This window comes from Vulpes lagopus, chromosome 10 (genome assembly GCF_018345385.1).
Source record: "Vulpes lagopus strain Blue_001 chromosome 10, ASM1834538v1, whole genome shotgun sequence".
Taxonomy (NCBI): domain Eukaryota; kingdom Metazoa; phylum Chordata; class Mammalia; order Carnivora; family Canidae; genus Vulpes; species Vulpes lagopus.
The window spans coordinates 58,786,343-58,812,682 of record NC_054833.1 but is presented as its reverse complement, the minus strand read 5'-3'; the positions used below and the strand labels follow the sequence as shown (position 1 = coordinate 58,812,682).

Below are 26,340 nucleotides of genomic sequence, written 5' to 3'. Positions count from 1 at the left end.
TTTGGCCAAAATTAGTAAACTTTATTTAAACTTCAAAAAATAAAATAACAGACGAAAGGCAGCTTTAGCTTTGTTCTCGAGGATCAGATAGATCGCCCCAGAGCAGGAACTACCCCTGCCAAGTTAAAACACCCTTCACCCCCAATCAAGCCACAGACAAGGAGGGATCCTGTATTCGGGGACAGGCCTGGGGTGGGTGGAGTAGGAAGAAGAACACCACAGCCAGGTGAGTGGGTTCTGAGATAGCACAAGTGAGGAACAAGACAAAGAGCCCCAGAGGGAACGGGCCCAGAACGTGGACCAGAAACTCTGTCACAGGAGCTACAGGCAAGGGAGGCGGGCTGGGGACCTGGGCCCCGCAAGGGCACCACCTGGGCTGTCCTGCGCCCCGCTCACCCTCAGTTCTCCTCATCACTGTCATCTGGGCTGATGGCTGGGCTGGTGAGGCTGTAAGTGGGGCTGGTGGGTGAGTAGCCAGGGGAAGTGGGTGAGTAGGTGGAGCCTTTGGGGGAGGTGGGCGAGTAGGTGGGGCTGGTGGGTGAGTACTTGGGGGAGGTGGGCGAGTAGGTGGGGCTAGTAGGCGAGTACTTGGGGGAGGTCGGGGTATAGACTGGAGAGGTCGGCGAGTAAGTAGGAGATGTTGGGGAGTATTTTGGGGTGGTAGGTGAGTAGGTGGGGCTGGTGGGGGAGTACTTGGGGGAGGTGGGGGAGTATTTCGGGCTGGTGGGGGAGTATTTGGGGGAGGTCGGGGTGTACTCTGGGGAGCTGGGGCTGTAGGAGGGACTGGTGGGGGTGTACTTCGGCGAGGTGGGGCTATAGCTGGGGGAGCTGGGGCTGTAGCTGGGGGAGCTTGGGGTATAAGTTGGAGACTGTGGTGTGTATCGTGGGCTTGATGGGGAGTAGCTTGGTGAGGTTGGGGAGTAGCTGGGGGAAGTTGGAGAATAGCTTGGAGACGTTGGGCTGTAGTTAGGGCTCGTGGGCGTGTAGTTGGGACTAGTTGGGGAGTAGCTGGGTGACGTTGGACTATAGCTGGGTGACGTCGGGGTATAATTGGGACTGGTTGGAGAATAGTTAGGGCTGGTTGGCGAGTAGCTCGGAGATGTTGGGGAATAGCTTGGGGATGTGGGCGAGTAGCTTGGGGATGTGGGCGAGTAGCTGGGTGAGGTGGGGGAGTAGCTGGGCGAGGTGGGGGAGTAGCTGGGCGAGGTGGGGGAGTAGCTGGGTGAGGTGGGGGAGTAGCTGGGCGAGGTGGGGGAGTAGCTGGGCGAGGTGGGGGAGTAGCTGGGCGAGGTGGGAGAGTAGCTGGGAGAAGTCGGGGAATAGCTGGGAGAAGTTGGGGAGTAGCTGGGAGAAGTCGGGGAGTAGCTGGGAGAAGTTGGGGAGTAGCTGGGTGATGTGGGACTATAGTTGGGACTAGTTGGAGAGTAGGACGGAGAGGTGGGGGAGTAGGAGGGCGAAGTAGGGGAATAAGAGGGACTCTGGGGTGTATAGCCCCCAGGGGAGCGAGGCTCATAGGCAGGCGATGTCGGTGAGTAGCTGGGAGACATAGCGCCACCTGTGGGGAAAAATGCGGGAGTTAAATGATGGCAAGTCAGCCTAAAGGAAGGACCTGGAAGAATTCAACTCGGCCGGCTGACTGACCAGACAGGACAGCTCACCTGGTGAGGGGATGTAGGGGCTGGAGGGGCCCGGTGAGCCCGGTGAGCCCGGCGTGGGAGACCAGGCAGGAGAGTAGCCTGGGCTGAAGCCACTGGCATCTGACGCAGCACTGGGAGAGAAGCCGGCCGCCCCCGGCGTCATTCCGCTTCCTAGGAAGCGAGACAAAGCTCAGTTAAAACTGGAGCTGGAACCTGGTGCTAAACCATTCGTAGACGATCTGCTCCTGGGTCAGGGTCTTGTACGTAGCAGAGCAGCTCCCTCACGACACAAGGGTTTGTAAAACAAACAAACAAACAAACAAACAACCAACCAAAAACCTGGAGCTGGAGCCCAATACCTGCTCCCAAGCTCCCCGCCCCTTCAGTGCTCCATCAGGGTAACCCTTCACCATCGAGCTCACCCCACCACGCTTGCCCTGACCACCCAGAGGGCCCTCTTCCTGGGCTGGGTCACTCACCGACACTAGGGGACCAGGCACCATAGGCTGGAGTTGCCCCCTGGTTCCAGGGAGTCATGGCAGGAGAAATTCCTCCCATGGGACTAGGTGCCGATCCAAAGAACATGCCAGTGGCTGCAAAGAAGCACAATGACTCGGGACGTGCCCTGGGGACCAGCCCCCCACCCCCACCCCATCATGCACCCCAGCCAGCTGGCAGCAGCCGAGGCCCTCATACTCACGTCCGGCAGCCCCCAGGCCAGGGATGTTGGTGGGGATCTCCATGCCATACTTGCACTTCTCAGCATCAAGCAGGAGATCAAAGCAGCCGGTGCCAGCCGGGGCCAGCTGACCCAGCATGATGTTCTCAGACACCCCCTTCATGGGGTCACTCTCTCCGTGAGCAGCTGCTTCCATAAGCACGTCCACCTGAGCAACCGGGAAACGGGGAAATGGGGAAGCCCCATAAGATGCCTCCACACCCAGTGTTCCAGGGCTGCCTCACTACAGGTGCACCCACCCCACCCTGGCGCACCCTCATCCCACACCTCCCCCACCTCCTTCCACCTGCCCAGTTCCATCATTACCGTTTCCTCAAAGGAGCACTTCATGAGAGGCCCAGTATCCTGACGGTTGACACCATGGCGGGTGATGGCCATCAAGTGGCCCCGGCAGGTCATGGTATCACACAGGAGTGCCAAGTGGCGGTAATTGACGTAGGAGCCGTCAAAGGAGATGACGTGGTACAGCTCCCGCTCCAGGGCCTTCCGCACAGCTTCAATGCCCAGCACCTGGCATGGAGTAAGGGGCGAGGGGTGAGGGCCGAGGAGCTGTGCTCACCCCCCAGCTTCTGCCACACAGACCCACAGAGGGATGGTCGGGAGGCAGTGCCGCCCACACTCGACAGCAGACTTGGGCTTGGAGAAATGCAAGAAGGCAAATGCCAGGAGGGAGGGCAGACGGCCACCACCAGGCAGACACCCAGGGGTCCTGGCGGGGCTCCGCGCACTCACCGTGAAGATCTCCACGATGTCGTTGGACGTGGTACGGACAGGGTCCACGTCCTTCTCGCTCAGCACCCGCATCAGGCTCACGCCGTCCGTCTCAAGGATCCACTCCTGCAGAGCCTTGAATTCCCCATCCTCAGTGATAATGATCTTCTTCTTGTTGTCCGTCTGTGGCAGGTGCATATACACCTGCAAGGGACAGCATGAGCTGGGGGGGAGGTGGGGCCAGGGGAGAGGACATGGGGGGGCGGGGGGGCGGGGCTGACCTTGCTAATCTGCTCAATGCCCTGCAGGGTCATGTCAGTCAGCATATTGGACTCGATGCAGCGCAGGAAGACGTCATCGTCCATTTTGTCCACCACCTCTTCCTCCTGAGCCAAGAGCAAGGCCAGAGTCCTAGAACCTTCCCCTCTTCCCAGACTCAGCCCAAGTCGCAGCCTCCCCAGGGACCAAAGGGTCAGGTCAGGCCCCAGACTCTGTCCTTTGTTCCTCTGATGTTACTTTTTATCACACTGTTACGATCCTAAAAGAAACCTAAGGGAGGCACCTGCACCCCACCATCCCAACACAATTTCTGCGTGGGTGCTCGCATGCTCCCAGGGCCCCCGACAGCGCCCAGGCACCTCCCACACTCGTTCTCACGGACGACCTGGCCAGGCTGCCGCTTCCCACACCAATGAGCTTGTTCACAGAGCCACCTGTACTCTGTGGAGAACCAGCAGTTTCCACATCTACACTCCGACAGCTCAACAGTAAGCTGCCACCTTCTGTCTTGAGTGCCCCAGGCACCCCATCCGTGAAACACATTTTAGGAACCATGCCTGGGAGTGAAGTCACCGGTCTGGCATGGCCTCAGGTCCTGTGGCACCTGCTGTCACAACACTTCCCAGAGGACATGCCACCTCTGCTCTCCGCCCTCCCGCAGGAGCCTCACAGGGGGAGCACCCTGGGATCCCCCACGTCAGCGCCACCTGTGTGTTCCACATAGCTACTTCTTCAGTTTTCAAATGTTTTTGCTGCTCAGGGTTCTGAAAATCACCACTAGCCGCCACTCCCCATGCCCACCCCAGCCGGTGTGACGGGCACCTCAACACTGCTTTTGCTTCAACTTCCTTGACTTTTTCGGTCCCAAACAAGGTTTAACAGTGCCCTACTGTGGACTATCCATTTCCTCTTGGGGTCCCTTTACCTCTTGCATTTTGTTTTCATCGCTGTTCATGATGCGGATTCGGAGCACCAGCTTCTCGGCGTTGTCGTCATTAAAGATGCAGTTCAAGTCATCGCCGAAACCTGCGGGGAGAAGGAGCCATGAGAATGATGGCGGTGGCTGGTCACTGCTCCTCTGCAGCTCTCCCCAACGGGGCTCTCCTCTGGCTTCCCCTCCTTCTCATAGAACCCTCTAGAAAGAGAGGAATTGCGGAGAAGACAGGCAAGGAGCCCAGGCAGGACTTCCGAGCTGGGCCCACCTGCCCCAGCCTCACCAGCATTGATCTTCTCAGCAATCTGCTCCATGGTCAGCTTCCGGTCTGTCATGTGCTTCCGGTCCAGCTCCACCCGCAAGAGCCAGGGCGAGATTCGGGCCACGTCAAAGTCCGGCATCTCATAGTAGACATTCACCCATTCCTGATCCTCTGCCACGACAGTGCTCTGGGGGTTGGGGTCGTAGTAGATGGCTGTGTTGGCAGTCACCTTCCTCAATGTTGTATGTTCCAGACGGCACAGAATGTCCTGGGACAAAGAGGGATTGGGGACACAGGTATGTGGGTGGCTCTAAAGACCTCTCCAAACCCTCCTGTAGAGAGAATTTATTCAAGGGGAAGAGATCTCCTCCTCTTCCTTCTGCCGGGAAGCCCACCGACCCAGGCTCTACCTTGGCTCTCTCAGCATCTCGAGCAGACTGGCCCAGCAGGAAGACAGTAAGTGAAGGCGTCTTTGGCTTCTTGGAAATGTTGATGAGTTCCTTGAGTCGGGGCACACCCAGGGTCACGTTTTTGGCAGACACACCAGCATAGTGAAAGGTGTTCAAGGTCATCTGGGTGGCAGGTTCTCCAAGGGACTGTGCAGCCAGGGCTCCCACCATCTCCCCAGGATGGGCCTACAGAGTAAGGAAAGCCGGCGTCAGAAAAAGCAAATGTGTCCTTTCTGGCGAGTAACAATGAGCTGCCGTCAGGGCAGCGACAGATGCATTGGGGCAAGGCAGAGACTCAACAAAGCAGAGCCTGATTTGTGCATCCCCTCCTCTGCTTCATTTACGATCCCACATTTGCACCCGGTGTGCTGCACACCCAGGAGGTCCTCTACCACCTGAAACCCTAATTCCTAAAGTTACAAGCTAAGTATTCACATTGTAATTGGTGGGGAGCTCCCCATGAAGCATTATTTTAACTGCGATTACGATCACCTACCGTAAGACCTGACCTCTCAATGAGACTCCTACAGTAACGCGGCTGTGAGGGCAGGCTTCCTTCACTCAGTACTATGTACCAAAGGTTCATTGTGGTCCTCTTACACTTCTCACCTCAGTATCTTTACCAGAATATTCCTTTGTGTGGCTGTAGCAGTTTCATTTCCCCCTCTGTCAGTGGATGGGCATCTGGCGGTTTCTCCACAGCTTGACGGTTACGTGAACAACGGGGCCATGGATATCCCTGTGCCAGGTTTTGTGTGTACAAACCTCCCAGTCTCTTGGGTCTATTCCTAGGAGTGGAACTGCTGGTTCAAATGGTACCTGTGTCTACCCCTCAGAGGAACAGCGGACTGTGACGCCCAGTGGCCCCCCAGTGGCACAGAAGAGTTCCAACTGCTCCATCCACAGCCTTCCTAAACTCAAGGAGCACAAAGCGGTGGCTCACTGGGGCTTCATCTGTATTTCCTGGATGGTGAATGATGCTGAGCATCTTTTCTCATGTGTTTACTGGTCACTTACGTATATTCTTTGGGGGAAGAGGTGTATTCAAGCCCTTAGACATCTTTCTGTTGTCGACGTGCAGTAGTCCTTTATGTATTCTCTACACGTGGCCCTTATCACATAGATGATTTGCAAATCTTTCCTCCTCCCATTCTGGGTTATCTTCTGACTCTCCTGCTGGTGTCCTCGGAAACACAAGTTTTTAATTTAGATGAAGCTGAACTCATCTGTTTCTGTGCTTTTTAGCGTATGCTTTTGGTGTCATACCGAAGACTCCACAATCTAATCCCAGGTTGTGAAGAGTAGCCTTTGTGTTTTCTTCTAAAGCTTTTTTACAGATTGAGCTCTTATATTTAGGTCTTTGATGCATTTTGAAGTAATTTTTGTATATGGTGTGAAATAGGGATCCAACTTCAATCTTTTGCATGTGGATGTCCAGTTATTCCAGCACCATTTTTTCCCCCAAGATTTTTATTTATTCATAAGAAACAGAGAGGCAGAGACACAGGCAAAGGGAGAAGCAGGCTCCCCACAGGAAGCCCAATGCAGGACTTGACCCTTGGACCAGGATCACGCCTTGAGGCACTGAGCCATCCAGGCATCCAGTATCGTTATTTTTTTAAAGATTTATTTATTTGAGAAAGAGAGCAGCCACGTGAGCATGCATGCTTGGGGGAGGAGCAGAGGAAGATAATCTCAAGCAGACTTCCCACTGAGCGCAGAACCCAACTTGAGGCTCTATCCCACAACCCTGAGACCATGACCTGGGCTGAAACCAAGAGTCGGATGCCTAACCAACTGAGCCCCCCAAGAACCCCTCAGCACTGTTTGTTGAAAAGACTATTTCTAAGCCATTAAGTTCCATTCATCTATCTATGCATCTTCATGTGATAGCACACTATTCAGAGAACCAGAGCTTTACAGAAAGCTTGGAAATCAGTTAGGTGTGAGCCCTCCAATCTTGTTCTTTTTCAAAACTATCTGATTCTTCTGGGTCCCCTGCATGTACATATGAATTTTAAGATCAGCTTATAAATTTCTGCAGAAAAGGCAACTGGGATTTGACAGGCACTGTGTTGGATCTGTAGATCACCTTGGGGATTACCATCATTTAGCAAGATAAATCTTATAATCTGTGAACACTGGATGACCTTCCACTCACTTAAATCTTTTTTCAATCACGTTTTACAGCATTCCCTAATGCATTTTAATTATTTAATTAACACAACTGGATTTACATCAAAAGTATTCAGAGGCATGCCTATAATTACAATGCTTCTCTCTTCCTACTACCTTCTAAAATCCTCAAAGACAGCGATGGGGGCACCTGGGTGGATCAATCAGTTAATTCATCTGCCTTCAGCTCATCATGATCCCAGGGTCATAGGATTGAATCTCATTATTAGGCTCCCCACAAGTGGGGAGCCTGCTTCTCCCTATCCCCCTCTGCCTCTCTCCCTGGCTTTCGGTCTCTGGCTGTCAAATAAATGAAATATTGTAAAAAAGAGAGAGACAGAGAGAGATATCATTAGGGAATGAAGCAGAAATCCCCCCACATACAGGACTCAGCCCAGAGCAGCCCCTCAGTGATCAAGAAGCATTATGCGGCAGGCGGTGGGCAGAGGCAGGCTGTGCTCAGAGCCCAGACAAGCCCACAGGTCAAAGGAGGAAAGCAGGGATGAGGCAAGAACACTACTCACAATGGCTTGATTGAACTTGGACTCGATCTCTCCAAGCAGCCAGTCGAAGGCCTCCCCGCTGAGCCTGAACTCCTCAGCCATGCGGCGGGAGCACAGAGTGGAGCGCAAGTGGATGTTGAAGAGAAGTGTGGCATTCTCCTGAGCTTGCCTGCTCAGGGGGTCATCCCCGTTCACAATTACAAGTTTCTTGCTCAATTCCTTGACTCCTGGGGACCAGAGGAGGTATAGAGATTCCAGAGTGAGACCCCAACCACTCCCGTCCCGCAGCCTGGCCCCAAGGTCCCAGAGCAGCTACTCACCCTCTACCACCTTGATGGGGTGCAAGTCGGAGGGAAGGCGAGGGTTGATGTGGAAGATTTTCTGAGCATTCCAGATCATGCGCAGCAGGTTACAGGGGAGGACGACCTGAGGCGCGATGGAAACAAGAGGGGGTCATGAGCTGGGCACAGCCACTCAGGGACAGCAGCTCTCCAGCCCAGCCTTCTGCCCACAGGCACCTTGCTGTCGCCAGTCGGGAAGATGACTCTGAGCACCTCCCTGTCCTCACGCATGCGCTCGAATTCTCGCTCTAACTCGTTCTGAATGTGCGCATTGCTCAGCACGTCCTTCACCAGGTCCTCCTGCAGAGTGCGCCGCAGGGCCCTCTCGTTTGTGTAGTCAAAGCGGAACCTGAAGGTGGCAGGAGGGAGAGTCAAGGGGCCGCTGGGCCCCAGGGCCTGATCCCTGCAGGCAGCAGAGCAAGGCTCCCAAAGGTGCACAGCCTGAACAACAGGGCTTTGAGGTAAGAATCTAGGGCAGGGAAGTTCAAAGTCTAGGCCCCAAGACTGCCTGCCCGGCTGAGCTCACTTTGTATGGTCACTAGGGACAGGGTGCGGTGGGTCTTGTAACTGCTCTACCCAACTGCCACGGCACAGCTGCTGCCACCAGGAGGGGACAAAGGGCTCTAAGACAGAAGGCAGAGTGCAAGGTATGCTGTGGGCGAGCAGGGTCTTGGTGCAGGAAGGGGAGTCCTAGGAGGCTGGTTTTGAGCCCCAAGGGTGAGATCCACCCGTCTGCAGCCTCCTCACTTCTTCTCAAAAGCCTTGTTGGATGGCTTAAGGGTAGCCAGGTTCTGGAACTCGACGCTCTCGCCAGCCAGGCCGTCCTCGCCATAGCGCAGCTGCACCACCTGGTTGATGGAGTTTCGCACAGTAGCATCATACTTCACCATCACCGACTCCATGGACTTGATGAGCCGCCGCTGGATGTACCCTGCGGGGAGGTGTCCAGGTTTGGGCCCCAGGGCAGCACGAGCCTGACCTCAGAAACAAGCCTTGCCAGCTGCTCCAGGGCTTTCACCCACCCAAACCTTGGAAGAGCCAGCTACTGCCCTTGGTCCCCGAAGCCCCTCAGTGAAATCCATGCCCCCCACCAGCTGGACCCAGGGCCAGAAGAGTCCTCTAGGAAGCTGCTCCTAGGTGACTTTGAGGATCTAACCCCGGAGCAGGAAGCATTGCCTGGCATTTCCCAGCTTCTGAGCTTCAGCTCCTATTCCTTCCACAAGAGATAAGTTCAAACCCCTGGGATTGGAAAGCTTTAACCTGAGAACCCCCCACCTCACCCCAGGGGGATCCTTGGCCTGCGGCGCCCCTGGCAGCAGCACGAGGGCCTGAAGGCCTACCAGTTTCAGCAGTCTTGACGGCCGTGTCGATAAGCCCCTCGCGACCCCCCATGGCATGGAAGAAGAACTCGGTAGGCGTGAGGCCGGCCAGGTAGGAATTCTCCACGAAGCCTCGGCTCTCTGGCCCGTAGTCATCCTTGATGAAATGAGGCAGGGTCCGGTGCTTGAATCCAAATGGGATCCGCTTGCCCTCCACGTTCTGCTGCCCGACTACAGCGATGACCTGGGGAATGAAGGTGGGGTGCACCTAACTCCCTTTGCACTAGGAGTCAGAGCTCCCAGCCCGTTCCCTACAAACACTCCCTTCTCCCCATGCTCCCAGCCTTCTCTGTGGCCCGCATCTGGAAAGACCAGGCTCCCCACCTGGGAGATGTTGATCTTGGAACCTTTGGCCCCAGACACGACCATGGACTTAAAGTTGTTGTACTCAGACAAGGACTTCTGGGCAGAGGAGCCAGTCTTATCTCGGGCATCGTTGAGAATGCGGTTCACCTGGTTCTCAAAGGTCTGCCGCAGAGTGTTCCCCGGGGTGGGCTCCAGCTCATTGTTATGAGCCTTCTCAATGACCTGGGTGTAAGGGAGGCGGTGGGGCTCAGTGTTGGCTCTGCTCCCCCTCTCCGACATCCGCTCTGCGGTCACCGACATTCCACCCAATGTCTCTGAGCGCCAGTTACTCAGTCTCGGCCTGGCCTTCCTGCTTACCTCTATCACATCCTGCTTAGCCTTCTTAATAGTGTTCTGAATGTCCTGGTAAGTCTTTGAGTCCGCAATGGAGTCCCCAATGCCAATGGTATGACCTAGAGAGAAGAAGCGTCATCAACACCCTCTTCAGGCTTCCCCAAAACCTGCGATGGAATCACAACCAAGAGAGTTGTTGGAAGGCCCCCAAATCGAAGGAAGAACGAGAAAAGGATGGAAGAGAAACGGTAAGTGGAGGGAGAGGCAAGATTCAAGGAGCCTCTACTCACCCTCGATGAGAAGCCAGTTGTTAATGACCGTCTGAATGTTGGAGTAGAAGAGACGAGTGACGTCATGGCCCATCTCCAGGTAAGAAATGTGGACCAGCGAGCCGGCTGACGTACCCAGAGATTTCTTACACAGGATGCCCATGATCAGCTCCCCGTTCTCCACCACGACCTGTGCACAAAGCACCCCAATCAAGTCCCCTGCGGTGGCACCCCTGTACAAATCCCGTCCCCACAGGCAGAGGCCAGGTCCTACCTTGGTGTCCCCTGGAGAGATGTGTTTGTAAGGACCACTGTCCTCGTCGTCAGGATGGGTGCTGTGGGTTCGGATGCAGTTGATGTGGCCTGGTATGATGAGGGAGAAGATCTGTTTGCCTGTCCACAGGGGACGAGGCTTCAGGATGGCCGGCTGCGGGACCTTCCCATCCCACGTGGACAGGAACATCAAAAGGTTCATAACTTCCCCCTGTGAGGCGAAGAGCGAGACCATACCTCAGAGCCGCAGGCCTCACTGGGCAAGGTCACCTACCCATGGGTGAAAGCCAGGTTGGGGAGGCAAAGAGATGCTAGGGAAAGTGTTTTCCAAACTTTTAATTAAAAATTTATTATGAAAAAAGAAAAAAAAATTTATTATGATAGTGAGAGACTTTGGCTTTCTCTTCTTTTCTTTCCTATCTATCTATCTATCTATCTATCTATCTATTTATTTATTTATTTTTATGATAGTCACACATAGAGAGAGAGAGGCAGAGACACAAGCAGAGGGAGAAGCAGGCTCCATGTACTGGCAGCCTGAACGTGGGACTCGATCCGGGTCTCCAGGATCGTGCCCTAGGCCAAAGGCAGGCGCCAAACCGCTGCGTCACCCAGGGATCCCTCTTCTTTTAAATAGTAAGTACAAATTACTTTCAATAATCATGAAATTAGTAAAATTATAACAAGACCACTTCTTTTTCCCTTCACCTTCCCAGAAGTAGCTGAAATTATGTGATGTTTTAAAGCATTAAATGAGGGGGATCCCTGGGTGGCGCAGCGGTTTGGCGCCTGCCTTTGGCCCGGGGCGCGATCCTGGAGACCCGGGATCGAATCCCACGTCGGGCTCCCGGTGCACGGAGCCTGCTTCTCCCTCTGCCTGTGTCTCTGCCTCTCTCTCTCTCTCTGTGACTATCATGAACAAATAAATAAAATCTTAAAAAAAAAAAATAAAGCATTAAATGAGGGGAAAATAAAATAAAAAAGTAAATGGGGAGCTAAAGCTTTACATAAACTCTTTCGGTCGGACCTTCCTAAACTCCCCTCTCCTGCCTCACACATGAGTCAGTGTGGAGCAAGTCAAGGCAGAAGTTGTAGCTCTTCCTGCCATCTTTCACCTCACCACCCCAGGTCACTCTGCCCGTCCACACTGGGCTCCCTCCCCAGGAGCACACACCCGCTCCAGGAAGACATCTCTCTTTGTGAATTTGCGCACTGCTGTGAGTGTGTCCTGCACGATGCCCATGACGGGGCGATTGCTCTGGGGGGTGACAATCATGCGCGGCACCATGGCGAGCTCCTGGATCTCTGCCCGAGTCTCCAGAGACTGTGGCAGGTGCAAGTTCATCTCATCCCCATCAAAGTCAGCATTGTACGGAGTTGTCACACTGCAGTGACAGAGAAGCCGGGGTCAGGAAGATACCACAATGACACGTCAGGGAGTGGCTGGGCCCTACCACCCTCCCTTGGCCAGAGGACTAACCTCAGATTTAAGCGAAAAGTAGACCAGGGGAGGATGCGGACCCGATGCCCCATCATGGACATCTTGTGCAAAGTTGGCTGCCGGTTGAAGATGACAATGTCTCCATCGCACATGTGCCGTTCCACCTAGGGAGGGAAATGAAGAGTCTCAGAGGAAGGAATCTGCTAAGAAGGAAAGTATGACGGTGGAACTGAAATGCTCTACAGATAGAAACATGATAGAATGGTGCTACTTCACGTGGAATACAGATCAACCACTCCCTTCAGGCCAGATGCCAGGTTAAGGCACGGTATCCACCAGTCTCAGGGAACTCAGCTGCAGGAGACTCTACACGAGACCTTCTGTTCTCCTCCCTCGATCTCCCTTCTCTGCCATATACCCTTTGGTTTGTGGGACCCCCACCCTGCAGGCCCATGGCTGGCAGCTACAGCTTGCCTAGGACAGCAGTGGTCTTCTAGAAAAGACCCTACCAAATAGGACAGCATCGGATGGCCTCCTTCAGCTGGCCCCCACTCCGGGGAGCTTCCTGCTCGGGGCAGGGAGAGAGGCCCCGGCCTGTTACGTACCTTATAGCCAGTCTGCAAATGAAGATCACTGGGCTTTGGGTGGAAACGCAGGTCAATGCGATCGCCATTGTCTCGGATGATGTACTTGGCCCCTGGGTACTGGCTGTTCCCCCTGCGCACCAATTCCTGAAGTCTGGGAAGGGCAGAGGCACAGTGAACAGGTGGCTCCCCAGAAGCCCTTGTGGCCACCCTCACCCCCTAAGCTCCAGGTGGAAGCACTCTCTGCTTCTCACCCATTCTCACATGCCCCCCAGCGGCTCTCCAGACAGAGCTCCTAAGGTGAAGCCCACCTGTCGATGTTGAAGGGTGTGACGATCTCTGCAAAGGTCATGTTGGCAGCAATGGAGCGAGGCACACCGACCTGGTCGATGGAAAGGTTGGGGTCGGGAGTGATGACGGTGCGGGCTGAGAAGTCCACTCGCTTGCCCATCAGGTTCCCTCGGACTCGGCCTTCCTTGCCCTTCAACCGCTGCTTCAGGGATTTGAGGGGACGCCCAGACTTCTGCATGGCCTGTGAGGAAATGCAGGGTGGGGGCACCCCCATGGTCAGCACAGGCCCCTCCTCCAGAGCTCAGGAGCCTCCCCCTGAGGGGAGCGCCCCCTCGACCTGTACCATTATCGCGGCCTCGCAACCTGGCCCGTGCCCCCCTTCCCTTCCATTCAGGTGCAGAGTTGGGGGCACACGGACTCACCCGGGGCAGGCCAGGCAGCTCATTGTCCACCATCGTGGCCACATGGAACTGCAGGAGCTTCACATCCTCTGCGATGACGTGGGCCGCTGCACCGTTTTGCTCATTGCGCCGCAACTGATTGTTGATCTTCACGATGTCCGCCAGCTTGTGGGTCAAGTCATCCTGCAGCAGGAAGTCACAGCATCGTCACAGTCCAGCCCCCACTGGGCACTTGGCACACATGTGCCAGCCCACGGTGCCTCCCTCATGCTTACGGCACCTGGCAGACAAGCCCGGTCTCTCACTTCCCACCCACAGAAGAACCTCTGTGATCTTCGACCATGTCAAGGGCCTCGTTAGTAGGCATGGGCACCCAGGCACCCTGCGCCCCAACATGGGCTCCTGCACGCCCTACCCCCAGGCAAGGAGCTCCCCACCTCGGCCAACCAGCCTGCTGGCAGGCAGGGTCCCAGAGCGGCTGACCTGGTTGCGGGCAGAGCCCTGCATCACCACGGCAGGCCGCACAGACAGTGGGGGCACGGGGAGCACAGTGACAATCATCCACTCAGGCCGGGCATAGCGGGGCTCCATGCCCAGCACAAAACACTCCTCGTCTGAGATGCGCTTGAAGATCTCATGTACTCGCTCAGGACTCAGCAGGATCTTCTTCTCCTGGGAGTCCTCATTGACGTGCTTCCACTCGGCATACAGCTCCAGGCCTGAGCGCCGGATGCGGGGCTGGTATCGTCCGCAGCCCCCATGGCCCTTCCAGAGACAGAGGGGCCATCAGAGCCTGGAGACACTACACGCGCCCACCCTCCAGCAGTCCCGGACCACTGGATACCTTTTCTTTGGTCAAGTCCTCATCACCCTCGGGCTGCTCCACCCCGAACTTGTTATCCATCTCCTCGCCGCCTTCGCAGATGTTCTTGCCCTTGCACAGGTCATACACATGGGTGAGCCGCTTCTTGGGCTGCCCCTTGGACTTGGCCAGGATGTCCTTGATCTTTGGGTTGTTCTGGGGGCAGACCAGAGCAGGCTCAGTCAGGCCGCTCCTCTGTCCACCCCTCCAAGCCACCCCACCCCCAGGCCAGGGCCCAACCCCACTCACAGAGTCCACAAGCAACTTGGAGCAGAAGAAGCAGACACAGCGCAAAACCTTCATCGTCTTCACCAGGAAGCCCACGTGAAACACGGGCTTGGCCAGCTCAATGTGGCCAAAGTGGCCAGGACACTCTGTCATGTTTCCTGTGGGGACACACAATTCACGGTCTTGTCCCTACTCACACCTCAGAGACTAGTCCCCAGGTGTCCACCCTCAGGCCTGCGGGGACCCAAGCTTCCTGCCCTCCCACGGGCATCCCACGCCAGGCACTCAGCACTCACCTGCACAGGTTTGGCAGCGGCCAGTCCGCTCAATCACCCCCTGCCTTGGGTCCATCAGCCCCCCAAGCTTGGGGCGGCCTCCCTCTGTCGTCTCGGGGTATTTGATACCGCCCTCTGTCACAGACATTCGTTTCTACAGAAAAAAAGGCCAGTAACAACTAAATTGGATTCCTAGTTTCCAGCCTTCACATACTAAGCCCTCAAAGAACCACAAACTACTTAGAGCAGGACCACACAGGTCTAGCCTGGGGCTAGGGGAATGGGAGGGCTAGAAGCCGAACATCGGGGGTTTTGGTCACTGTCGGGGTCCTGGTCACTGTCTGACTGGGAGAGGGTGCTCAGACTAGCGTGCAGCTGACCCTGGCCTCGATACAAGCTGCCTACTTCTTGGACTCAAACCCCACACATCCCTCTGGGCTCAGTTCCAGGTCATTGACATCCATAGGATTTAATCACAAAAAGAAATAAGGTGTTCCAAGAAAAAAAAAAAAATCCATGCCTTGCTTCTTCCCCAAAGCTGAAATCAAGCCCAGGATCAGAGTCTCTGGCAGGGGACCGTACCTCGCCCCACACTAACCCAGCTCCTGAAGCCCGGCACTGCTTGCCCCTGTCCTTGCCACCTCCCCCTTCCCAAGGCCCCAGCGGCCCGAACCTGTCTGTGTTCAGGTGGAGAGCCCAGGCTAAGATGGGAGAGGCAGGTGCCAGAGCAGAAGGGCGCCCAGTACCCCAGGAGTTGGAGGCAGAACCCTGAAAAAGGTGGGGCCAGGACTCCAAGGACCCCCTGGGGGAAGGAGCTGGCAGCGGAAGAGCTCAGAAATAGGAAGGCCAAGGGGTGGGCTGAGGAAACCCTGAGTTTTTGCACACTAAAACCAAGGCTTTGACATGATCTGCATCTGGCCCACTGACATCCCAGAGGGAGGAACTTGAACTTAATAAAAGCTTTGGTCCAGGTGTCACCCTCATGCCGGGCACCAAAAGCACTAAACACACCTCATTTTTCTAAACTGAATCACTTCCCTTCTAGAAATGAGGTCTTGTCACTTAGATGGGAGAAACCCAAGGGGAAGTGACTTGTCCAAGGTCTCCACCATCGGGAGCCAGAAGTCAAGCCCAGCCCTCTCTGGGCCTGAACACACGCTGCCCCCCCAATTCCGGGCTGCAGCACAGATGCTACTCTTACAAGTCTGGGACACAGCCTCTGGTGCCAAGTGCGGCGCTGGCTGATTCGCCCCATCTTCACAGCTCACTGATAAAATACACATTACTGTACCCATTTCAGATTACAAAACCGAGAGGCCCAAGGATAGGCAGCTGATAGCAGTAGAGCCAGGAACCACAAACCCCTGTCCCCGGCATTCTTCCCACCGCTGAGCAAGCGGATGCGGGAGTTGCCAACAGCACAGCACAGCGACTCTCTCACAGTACCGGAACCACTGATAGACCAGGAGCTGCTACGAGGCCATCTGAGCTGCAGAACTGGGGCACACGGCAGCTGGGGCACTGAGGCTCCTGCACACCCACCTCTTGGGGTACTGTCCTGAAGTCTCCTTCCTAGGCTCCTCTGCCCCTGTCTGCTCTTCCAGCTCTGCTCCTCCCCTGGGGTTTAGCACATCCACATCCTCACCGCATCTCCCTTGCCGCCCCACGATGCCTGCTCTATCTCCATGTCGCCCAGACCTCTGCTTCCAGGCCTCTCCTTTTGTCTGAACTTGGGATTCACTACTGAGCTAGCTACTGCATCAAATCCAACATGTCTAAGAGTAAACTCCCTTCCCCTCACAAATCCATCCTTTTCCCTCGCCCCCACCTAAGATCACGGCACTCAAGTCCGAAAACCACACCTGCCCTTCCTCACCCTTAGGCACAAAACCAAGTACAGGCTGGACCCAGGGCCCTCTGCTCTGCAATCCCAGCTCCATCATTTACAGGCTCTCTAACTCCATCTACCTGCTTAGGCCCAGGACATAACAGGTGGTCAGGAAGGACACCATGATCGGACCATCCATGGGCATGGGCTGTGGCTATCTGCACCTCCTCAACCCCTTGTCTCCACGCCTCTAGCGAATGCCTTAGGCCAGGCCTTTTACTTTTTTTTTTTTTTTAAGGTTTCATTTACTTATTTGACAGAGAGAGAGGGAGCACAAGCAGGAGGAGTGGCAGCCAGAGGTAGAGGTAGAAGCAGGAACCTGATGCGGACTCAATCTCAGAACCCTGAGATCACGACCTGAGCTGAAGGCAGACACTTAAAACAACTGAGCCACCCAGGTGCCCAAGCCAGTCCTTTTCTCTGGGCTTCACCACAGGGCATTGCTTAGGTGGCCAGCCTGTCTCTCTCTCATCCATCCACACAGCTGGGGCGCTTTCTAAAATGGAAATCTAGGGATCCCTGGGTGGCGCAGCGGTTTGGCGCCTGCCTTTGGCCCAGGGCGCGATCCTGGAGACCCGGGATCGAATCCCACGTCGGGCTCCCGGTGCATGGAGCCTGCTTCTCCCTCTGCCTATGTCTCTGCCTCTCTCTCTCTCTCTCTCTCACTGTGTGCCTATCATAAATAAATAAAATTAAAAAAAAAAAAATTAAAAAAAAAATAAATAAATAAATAAAAATAAATAAATAAATAAAATGGAAATCTAGGAGGGATGCCTGGGTGGCTCAGTGGTGGAGCGTCTGCCTTTGGCTCAGGGCATGACCCCGGGGTCCTGGGATCGAGTCCCACATCAGGCTCCCCATAGGAAGCCTGCTTCTCCCTCAGCCAGTATCTCTGCCTCATGAAGAAATAAAATGGAAATCTAATCTTCATGCCCTCTTGTTCTCAGAATGACATCCAAACTCAGCAGGACAGCTTACAAAAAGGGTTTTAGGATGTTTCCACCTTCCTTCCTCTCCCCCATCAGAGGAGAGTCCCCTGCGGTCCTCCATTCCCCAGAGCATGTGCTGCCCTCCCCCCATGTGGGCTCTCTCTGGAAAGCACTGCCCCCAAGGCTAACATGCTGTTTTAAGACTCAGTGTAGACATAGCTTCTTCCAGGAAGCATTTCCAGAGCCTGCTCTGTGCTTCCATAACTCCTCTCTCACTGCACATCTCACAGTGCAATGAAATTATCTATTGGGGGGATGTGCCTTCCCTGAAGATTACAAGCATCCCTCGGCAGACAGCCTTTTTCCATCGTCCAGGATCCCATGGCTTCTGACGAACACTGGGTAGACTGAACTCAACTGCTTAGGGCCCTCGGCGGCAGGGAAGTGCTTTCAAAGACCTTGGAAAAAAGTGAAAAGGCTGTCCCATGCTAGCCGGGCCAGGAACCCCCCCAATGGGTCTGACTAGCCACTGCTGAGCAGAAGCCAAATGGTCGATTGATGCAAAAGGTTCTGAACACCGACAACACTCATCAGAATGACCTGGTAAAGTCTCAAGAAGACGGGGTGGGGGTGACTGAATTTGCAAAGCTGGAACCCCATCAGCTGCATTGTGACTTCCTAGAAATGCAAACTGCTCTGCTCACCTCGACTGAAACTGAAGTGAAGCTTGAATGTGGCTGCCAGGAAGGCCACCAGAGAGGGAGCAGAGGGAAATCCCACTCAAAACTGCACGTCCCTCTGCTCGGAGTCCAAGCCACTCACCTGCCCAGGACTACTCTACTTCTAGGTATTGACATGGGGCCAGGGGGTGTCCTGGAATATACTGGACTATCTCCCTACCGCAAAGTAATGAACTGTCATTTTGGATTATATATAAACTATGTTAGCCCCCAACCCTTCCTCCAACACTGGTTCTTGCTACCTTAAGAGTATCTTGCTGTTTTAAAACCTTCTTGGCCTGGGTGGCTCAGTGGTTGAGTATCTGCCTTCAGCTCAGGGCGTGATCCCAAGGTCCTAGGATGGAGTCCTGCCTCAAGCTCCCCGCAGGGAGCCCGCTTCTCCCCCTGCCTGTGTCTCGGCCTCCCTGTGTGTCTCTCAAGAACAAACAAACCCTTTTTGGAATAAGAGTATAAATACATAAAATTATGCTTTTCACAGTAGACAATTGCTTTAAAATTTTTTTTTTTTTTTTATTCATGATAGTCACACAGAGAGAGAGAGAGAGAGGGGCAGAGACACAGGCAGAGGGAGAAGCAGGCTCCATGCACCAGAAGCCCGACGTGGGATTCGATCCCGGGTCTCCAGAATCGCGCCCTGGGCCAAAGGCAGGCGCCAAACCGCTGCGCCACCCAGGGATCCCGACAGTTGCTTTTAAGAGTGGTCAACTTCTTCAAACGTCATCGAGCGCCCATCTCCACTGATTTTGTACCAGCTCTGCATAAAGCTCTAGCACCAACCCTCCTTGCTGCCTCCGTCCTGACTGAACAACATCCAAACCCACCACCGCGTCCAAACACAACAGCTCTGTCTCGCAGCCAGTTTTAAGAGCTCTCAGTACCTCGAAACACAACTTACCCCAAGACTTCTGGAAAACATTCCGCTCTTAAGTACTACCTGTTCCATGAGAGGCTCCTTACCCACCAATCCTCCTACCCAAAGCAGAATTACCTGTTATTCCCTCAAGATATAGGAAGCAGCATAGTATAAAAGGCAAGCAACGCAGGGCAAAATGAAAGCCTCCCATAACCCTGCACACCAGAGACGACCTCTTTTGTGAACAGTCAGCCCTCCACATGTTTTAATAATGCAAAAATGTTCCTGTTTTTACATGAACAGGGCCTCACTCTGCATTCTGGTCAGTAACATACTTATCCAGATCCCTAAACTTCATCAGTCCACGGTGCCCTTTAGCATCTCAAGTATGTCAGCAACTTTCCCAGCCCTCACTGGGCCAAAAGAGATTCACTTACAAAGCACCCAGGGCTAAACCACTGCATAAATACCTACGTCCTATCAACTCAAAGGCCGTGTATAAAAACACACGTACATTGAGAAAAAGACTCTGATATTTTTAAAAAATGTTTTTATTTCCCATAAAACCACAATGACTTATGACACCTGTTGGACCCTGTGCAACCTGACAGGTCATGGGAGTAGACTGGACAGCACCACCCCTATTTCTTGCTCTAGACTGATTTTTTTGCCCTGTAATTAGGAACTGCTTAAACCCAGCTCCCCAAAGATATGACGTCACTGAAAGGGATTTGGCGCCATCTAATGCTGAAAGGCAACTATCAGGAACTCCTAGCTCCCCAGCCATCAGACACAGAGCTGAGCTTCTCTATCTCTTGATAATTTAAAATCTTTCCCTGGGCCCCTGTGAGTTTGCTGCGGTGACTCGGCAGGGCTTCGGAACAGGGGATTCAGCCTGTTGGGAAGATGTTGTCCTAACCTAAGCACACACCCTGAATTACCACCATAGAATTCCTATTAGTAAATATCTGGGCAAATTATAATTTCAAACAATATCACTTTCAGACAATGATGTGTTAAAAACCCTTCTACATTAAAAGATGTACAAAAGGGCAGCCCTGGTGGCACAGTGGTTTAGTGCTGCCTACAGCCCAGGGCGTGATCTGGAGACCCTGGATCGAGTCCCACGTCAGACTCTGCATGGAGCCTGCTTCTCCCTCTGCCTGTGTCTCTGCCTCTCTCTCTCTGCCATCTCTCTGCATCTCTATGAATAAATAAATAAGATCTAAAAAAAAAAAAAAAGGGGGGGGGATCCCTGGGTGGCGCAGCAGTTTGGCGCCTGCCTTTGGCCCAGGGCGCGATTCTGGAGACCCGGGATCGAATCCCACGTCGGGCTCCCTGCATGGAGCCTGCTTCTCCCTCTGCCTGTGTCTCTGTCTCTTTCTCTCTCTCTGCATGACTATCATGAATAAATAAATAAAATCTTAAAAAAAAAAAAATCTAAAAAAAAAAAGTACATCTTTCTGTACTTTTTTTTTTGAAGATTTTATTTATTTATTCATGAGAGGCAGAGAGAGAGACAGAGACACAGGTAGAGGGAGAAGCAGGCTCCATGCTGAGAACTCAACGTGGGACTCAATCCCGGGTCTCCAGGATCACACCCTGGGCCGAAGGCAGCGCTAAACCACTGAGCCACCTGGGCTGCCCTTTGTGTACTTTCCAATTACTTCATCTACTCATCTAACTAATTCTTATTACATCACGATCATGTGCCAGGCCCAATTTGAGATGCTGAAATTACACAGGTGAATATAGGGTCCCTCATAAAAGTTACATTCTCCTGAAGGAGCAAGAAACAAAAAAACTAACCCTTTCAGACAGTGACAGGCTATGAAGTAAAACAAAGTCAAGACGGAGTAGAGGTCACCTCGCTGGCTTGGTCAGAAAAGTGTATATTCTTGATCTTGGGGTTGTAAATTCAAGCCCCACATTGGATGTAGAGATTACATAAAATATAATACCATAGCAGGGATTAGAGAATGCAGGACAGATGCTAGTCAAATACGGTAGTCAGGGGACACCTGGGTGGCTCAGTGGTTGAGCATCTCCTTTCAGCTCAGGTCGTGATCGGGGGATCCTGGGATCGAGTCCCGCATCGAGCTCCCTGTAGGGAGCCTGCTACTCCCTCTGCCTGTGTCTCTGCCCCTCTCTCTGTGTCTCATGAATAAATAAATCTTAAAAAAAAAAAAAAAAAAAAAGAGTAGTCAGGAAAGCCCTCCTACCAACATGACATCTGAGCAGAGAACGTATGGATGCTAAAGGAGGAATAAGCCTCAGTAGGTCTGGGCAATGTTGTTCTAAGCAGCAAGAAGAATAAATACTAAAGTCCTTGAGGCAGGAATGAATTTGTAGTGTTGGAAGCACAGGCAGGTTGGTGTGGTCAGAGAAGAGCAAAAGAGTTTGGTAATGAGCTGGAGAGGCAAGCAGGGGCCAGATAATGCAGGACCTTGATGCAGGTCAGAGTAAGCAGTTTGGATCCTTTGGAGAGGCTTCCCTGCAGGGAGCAGACAGGATAAAATGAGCTCTCTAGCTGCTCTGCAAAGGGAACTAGGGGCTAGTATTCCCTGGGAAAGATGCTGGTGATGGGGAACATGATGGTCCAGATGGAGATGGTCATAAATGGCTGCATTCCAAGCACATTTTGAAAGCCAGAGCTGACAGACTGGCAGATGGACCAAGTGGAAGTTGTGAGAAGAATCAGACAGCCTTTAGGTTTTTTACTGGAGTCAGTGGATGAATGGTATAGCCACCGTGTGCTTGTGGAACCAGGCAAGACCTGGGGAAGAGCTTGCTCGAGAGGAGAAATTAAGAGTTTTTTTTTTTTTAAGGATAAATTTTTAGAAGTGGTAATGCTAGACCAAGGAATATGCATTAAACGACTTGAAAGGGCGCCCTGGGTGGCTCAGCAATTTAGCGCTACCTTGAGCCCAGGGCCTGATCCTGCAGGCCAGGGATCGAATCCCACGTCGGGCTCCCTGCATGGAGCCTGCTTCTCCCTCTGCCTGTGTCTCTGCCCCCCACACCCCGTGTCTCTCATGAATAAATAAAATCTTTAAAATAAAAATAAAAAAATAAACGACTTGATAAAACTGTCCAACTGTCCTGCAAAAAGGTTATACCAGTTTATTCCTCTACCATCATACAAGCATGCCTATTTCCCAATATTTTTGCCAGCAGAGAGAAATCAAATAAAGGGAAAAACTTTAATTTGCATGTTTTTATTAGTAAGCGGAGTATTTTATTGGCCATTTGTACTACTTCTGTGAACTGCTTACTTGCATCCTTTATCTATTTGCCTAGGTGTGTGATGTCCTTACTGATGAATAAGTGTCCCTTGTGTGTTTTTTTTTTTTTTTTGATTTTTATTTATTTATGATAGTCACACACACAAAGAGAGAGAGAGAGAGAGAGGCAGAGACACTGGCAGAGGGAGAAGAAGGCTCCATGCATCGGGAGCCCGACGTGGGATTCGATCCCGGGTCCCCAGGATGGCGCCCTGGGCCAAAGGCAGGCGCTAAACCACTGTGCCACCCAGGGATCCCGTGTCCCTTGTATAATAAGAAATCTAACCTTGTCCATTACAGGGCAAATATTGTTTCTCAATCTGTTTTGTAGCTGTCCATGGTGCCTCTGATAAAGAGAAGTGGCTCTGATTTTTACATACTGAAATGTGCCCTGCTTTTCCTTATATATAAATTGCTGGGGCGTCTGGTTGGGCTCAGTTGGTGGAGTATGTGACTCTTGATCTCAGTGTTGTGAGTTCAGCCCCCACATTATGGTGTAGAGATAACTTAAAAATAAAATCTTGAGGGCAGCCCCTGGTGCCTCAGAGATTTAGCGCTGCCTTCAGCCCAGGGCATGATCCTGGAGTCCTGGGATTGAGTCCCACATTGGGCTCCCTGCATGGAGGCTGCTTCTCCCTCTGCCTGTGTCTCTGTCTCTCTCTCTCATGAAAAAAATAAAATCTTAAAATAAAATAAAATCTTGAAAGAAAAAATGCTTAGCTCAGTGCCTAGTACATGATAGGCACTCAATAAAATTCACCTGTAACTCATTCATTACCCTTAAAGGGCTCTGCCCCTGGAATTGGCCCTCATAAGCCTTCTATATCTCGCTGGTGCTTTCTAGTTTTGTTTTTTAGATTTAAACCTTAACTCCAGGGATCCCTGGGTGGCGCAGCGGTTTGGCGCCTGCCTTTGGCCCAGGGCGCGATCCTGGAGACCAGGGATCGAATCCCACGTCGGGCTCCCGATGCATGGAGCCTTCTTCTCCCTCTGCCAGTGTCTCTGCCTCTCTCTCTCTCTGTGTGTGTGACTATCATAAGTAAATAAAAATTAAAAAAAAAAAAAAAAGTCAGGGACTTTAAAAAAATAAATAAATAAATAAACCTTAACTCCAGGGACGCCTGAGTGGTCCAGTGGTTAGGCATCTGTGTTTGGCTCAGGGTGTAATCCCAGGATCCTGAGATTGAGTCCCACATCGGGCTCCCTACAGAGACCTGCTTCTCCCTTTGCCTACCTTTCTTTGCCTCTCATGAATAAATAAAATTATCAAAAATAATAAAAATTAAAAATAAACTTTAGGGCAGCCCTGGATGGCTTGGCGGTTTAGCGCCGCCTTCAGCCTAGGGTGTGATCCTGGAGACCCGGGATCGAGTCCCATGTCGGGCTCCCTGCATGGAGCCTGCTTCTCCCTCTGCCTGTGTCTCTCATGAATAAACAAAATCTTTAAAAAAAAAAAAACAACTTTAACCCCACCTAGAATTAATTCTTTCGTAGGGCACGAGCTTAGGAGGGCCTAACTCCTGACTTAAATTTTACGTGGCTGTGCCTTGTCCTCCAGCAAAACTCTCCACAAACACAGCCATTGAACTCCATTCTCTCCAACCAACTGGTTCCCTCTAGTTCATCCCACAGGAGTCAGGTCACCAAGAGCTCTGCCCCAGAACTACCCTCCTCCCTCATCTCTCCTGCTCCCTTTCTCAGCTCTCCCCCACAATCAGTTCGTCACAGGGCAACCAAAGTACTCATAGTTTGGGTTTTTTTTTTTTTAATGTAAACTTGATGTCACTCTCCAGCATATAATTCTCCAAAGGCCTATTAAAAATAGAATTAAATCCAGGGTCCTGGGGCACCTGGTGGCTCAGAGCATCTACCTTTGGCTCAGGTAGTGATTCTGGCATCCTAGGATGGAGTCCTGCAGTGGTCTCCCTACAGGGAGCCTGCTTCTCCCTCTGCCTATGTTTCTGACTCTGTCTCTCATAAATACATAAAATCTTCAAATAAATTTAAAAAAAAAAAAACAAAAAAAAAAAAACCCAGACTCCTTACCATAACTTACAACACCCCACCTGGCCTGCCCCAGTCTCCTGCTTTTCCAGGCTATTTCCGTAACTCTCTTCACCCTTCTAAACCCGTCACACTGGCACTTCTTCCAATCCTTGGGACACATCAAGTTCATGCTTCCCTCAGGCCCTTGCACTTGCTGCTCCCTCTGTCTGAAAACCTCTGGTCCTGGAGCTCTGGCTGCCTCTTCCTCACCCAGGTAATGTCACCTCCCCAGAAGGGGCTTCTCGGACCCTGACACCACCCCGTCCAGAGGAGCCTCACACCTCCTTGGCAACTCCCCTGCGCCCCATTCAAAGCACCTGCCATTAACTGAACTGTCTCCTTGGCTCCTTTGTTTGCATGTATACTGTCTGCCTCCCCTCCCCTTCCCACAGTGTGTGCCAACAAGAGGCAGGGTCCTCCTCCGCCTCGTCCAGCTCTGCAACCTCAGCGTCTGTCGTGCCTATCACACAGCAGGTGTTCAGTTAATATTTGTGGAAGGAGAAAAGGCGGGGAAAAGATCTGGGGTCCGGCTTCGCATCCGAATTTGCAAAGCCCCCCACCCCATCCCATTCCATGCTTAGGAATCATCTGCTTTCGTTCGGCGTCGGTGCCCCCCATCCCACCCCCCCCATTCCCGTCCCGGATACAGAGCCGCAGCACCTGGCTCCGGCGGCCTGTCACCCAGGCGGCCACCGTCGGGCCCTGCCCGCGTCACCGCGGGGAGAACGGGGAGGGCAGGGCCGCTTACCAGTTCATCCGGACTGAGGACTCCGAACTGCACCCGCTTGATGGTGCGCAGCGGGCATGCGCTGTCCCCGGAGGGGGGGCCACCCCCGTGCATCGCGGAGGCCGACGCGCTGCGCAGGCGCAAACCTCTCTACAAAAACCCTGCGCCGCCTCCGCCTAGGTGCTCAGACCCCGTCGGGGCGGCCACCGGGAAGGACCTCCCCGAGTGGGGAGGAAAAAGCCGGAGGAGGGAGAGGTGGGGGAGGGAAGGAGGCGGGGAAGCGAGAAGGAGCGAAAGGAGCTCTCCTCCCCCCTTCCGGAAATTTTTCGTCTCCCAAAAAGGAAAAAAAAAGAGGGAGGGGGGAAGGAAAAGGTTTCGGGGGTAGAGGGGGGAGGAAGAAGAAAAAGGGTAACGAATAAATAAGTAACCAGGCTCCTGAACGGCAGAGGTTACGGCAGTTTGTCTCTCCCCCTTCCGGGAGCCGCCTTCTTCCCAACCGTCCTGGCCGCGCTCTCGGCGCTTCTGAGGAGCGAACTGGCCGAATGACGCCCTTTATAGATTCGCCCCTGCATCCCCGCCCCTTCCTTTCCCGCCCTCCCTTGCGCTACGGGGTCGCCTGCGCCGGCCTGCACGGAGCGCGCGCTGGAGTCGTTGGTCGGCCCTTCCCCGGTTGGGCGACCTTCCGAAGGGACACGGGGGAGGGGAGCGTGTTCTGCCCCGCCGCCTCCCCGCTCCGGCTCCCGCCGCCCCGAGATTTAAGGTTTGATGGATCGAGGGGAAATACAGGCCGCTTTTATTCTAGTTCGGGCCGTGGTTTCGTCCTCAGCCAAAGTCTCCCTTTAGCATTCCGCACTCCCCCGCCTCCCCCTGGAAAATGGTCTGTCCTGAGAATCGGTAATGAAGGAGGAGGGGCCAGCCAGATCCTCCCTAGAGGGTTCCCGGAGGTGGGGGGGGGGGCGCTGGGGGCCGTCCCCTCTCATGAATATGCAGTAGTCACGTTGAATATGCATGAGCCGATCAAGATGGCGAGGCCAATGGCTTGTCCGGAAGTAGCTGATGTTTGCCGAGCGGCCTCCTGGGAGTGGTGGGCTTCTCCCGGTCTCCGAGCGAGCGCGGTGCGGAGCTCTGGTCCTGGAGTCCACCCACCCACACACGCCTTCCCGAGCCCGAGCCGCGCTCCGAGGGGCTTCAGCTCGGGGAT

At 53.4% G+C, this 26,340-nt stretch overlaps 1 protein-coding gene across 1 annotated transcript; it reads right to left on the bottom strand.

Annotated features, from left to right (window-relative positions):
• Window positions 1-25,675, bottom strand: POLR2A (RNA polymerase II subunit A). Its single transcript, XM_041771405.1, has 29 exons — window positions 25,161-25,675; window positions 14,694-14,826; window positions 14,419-14,555; window positions 14,152-14,325; window positions 13,791-14,072; window positions 13,329-13,490; window positions 12,927-13,147; window positions 12,637-12,769; window positions 12,071-12,195; window positions 11,765-11,975; window positions 10,592-10,801; window positions 10,339-10,507; window positions 10,073-10,167; window positions 9,734-9,937; window positions 9,371-9,593; window positions 8,778-8,961; window positions 8,208-8,379; window positions 8,010-8,115; window positions 7,711-7,916; window positions 4,973-5,197; window positions 4,584-4,830; window positions 4,292-4,392; window positions 3,369-3,473; window positions 3,109-3,291; window positions 2,683-2,886; window positions 2,338-2,524; window positions 2,117-2,230; window positions 1,659-1,808; window positions 1-1,555 (listed from the first exon to the last, which is right to left on the bottom strand). Exons 1-29 carry the CDS (start codon window positions 25,251-25,253, stop codon window positions 399-401), a joined length of 5,913 nt encoding a protein of 1,970 aa, XP_041627339.1. The 5' UTR covers window positions 25,254-25,675; the 3' UTR covers window positions 1-398.
• Between the last annotated feature and the right edge of the window lie 665 nt (window positions 25,676-26,340).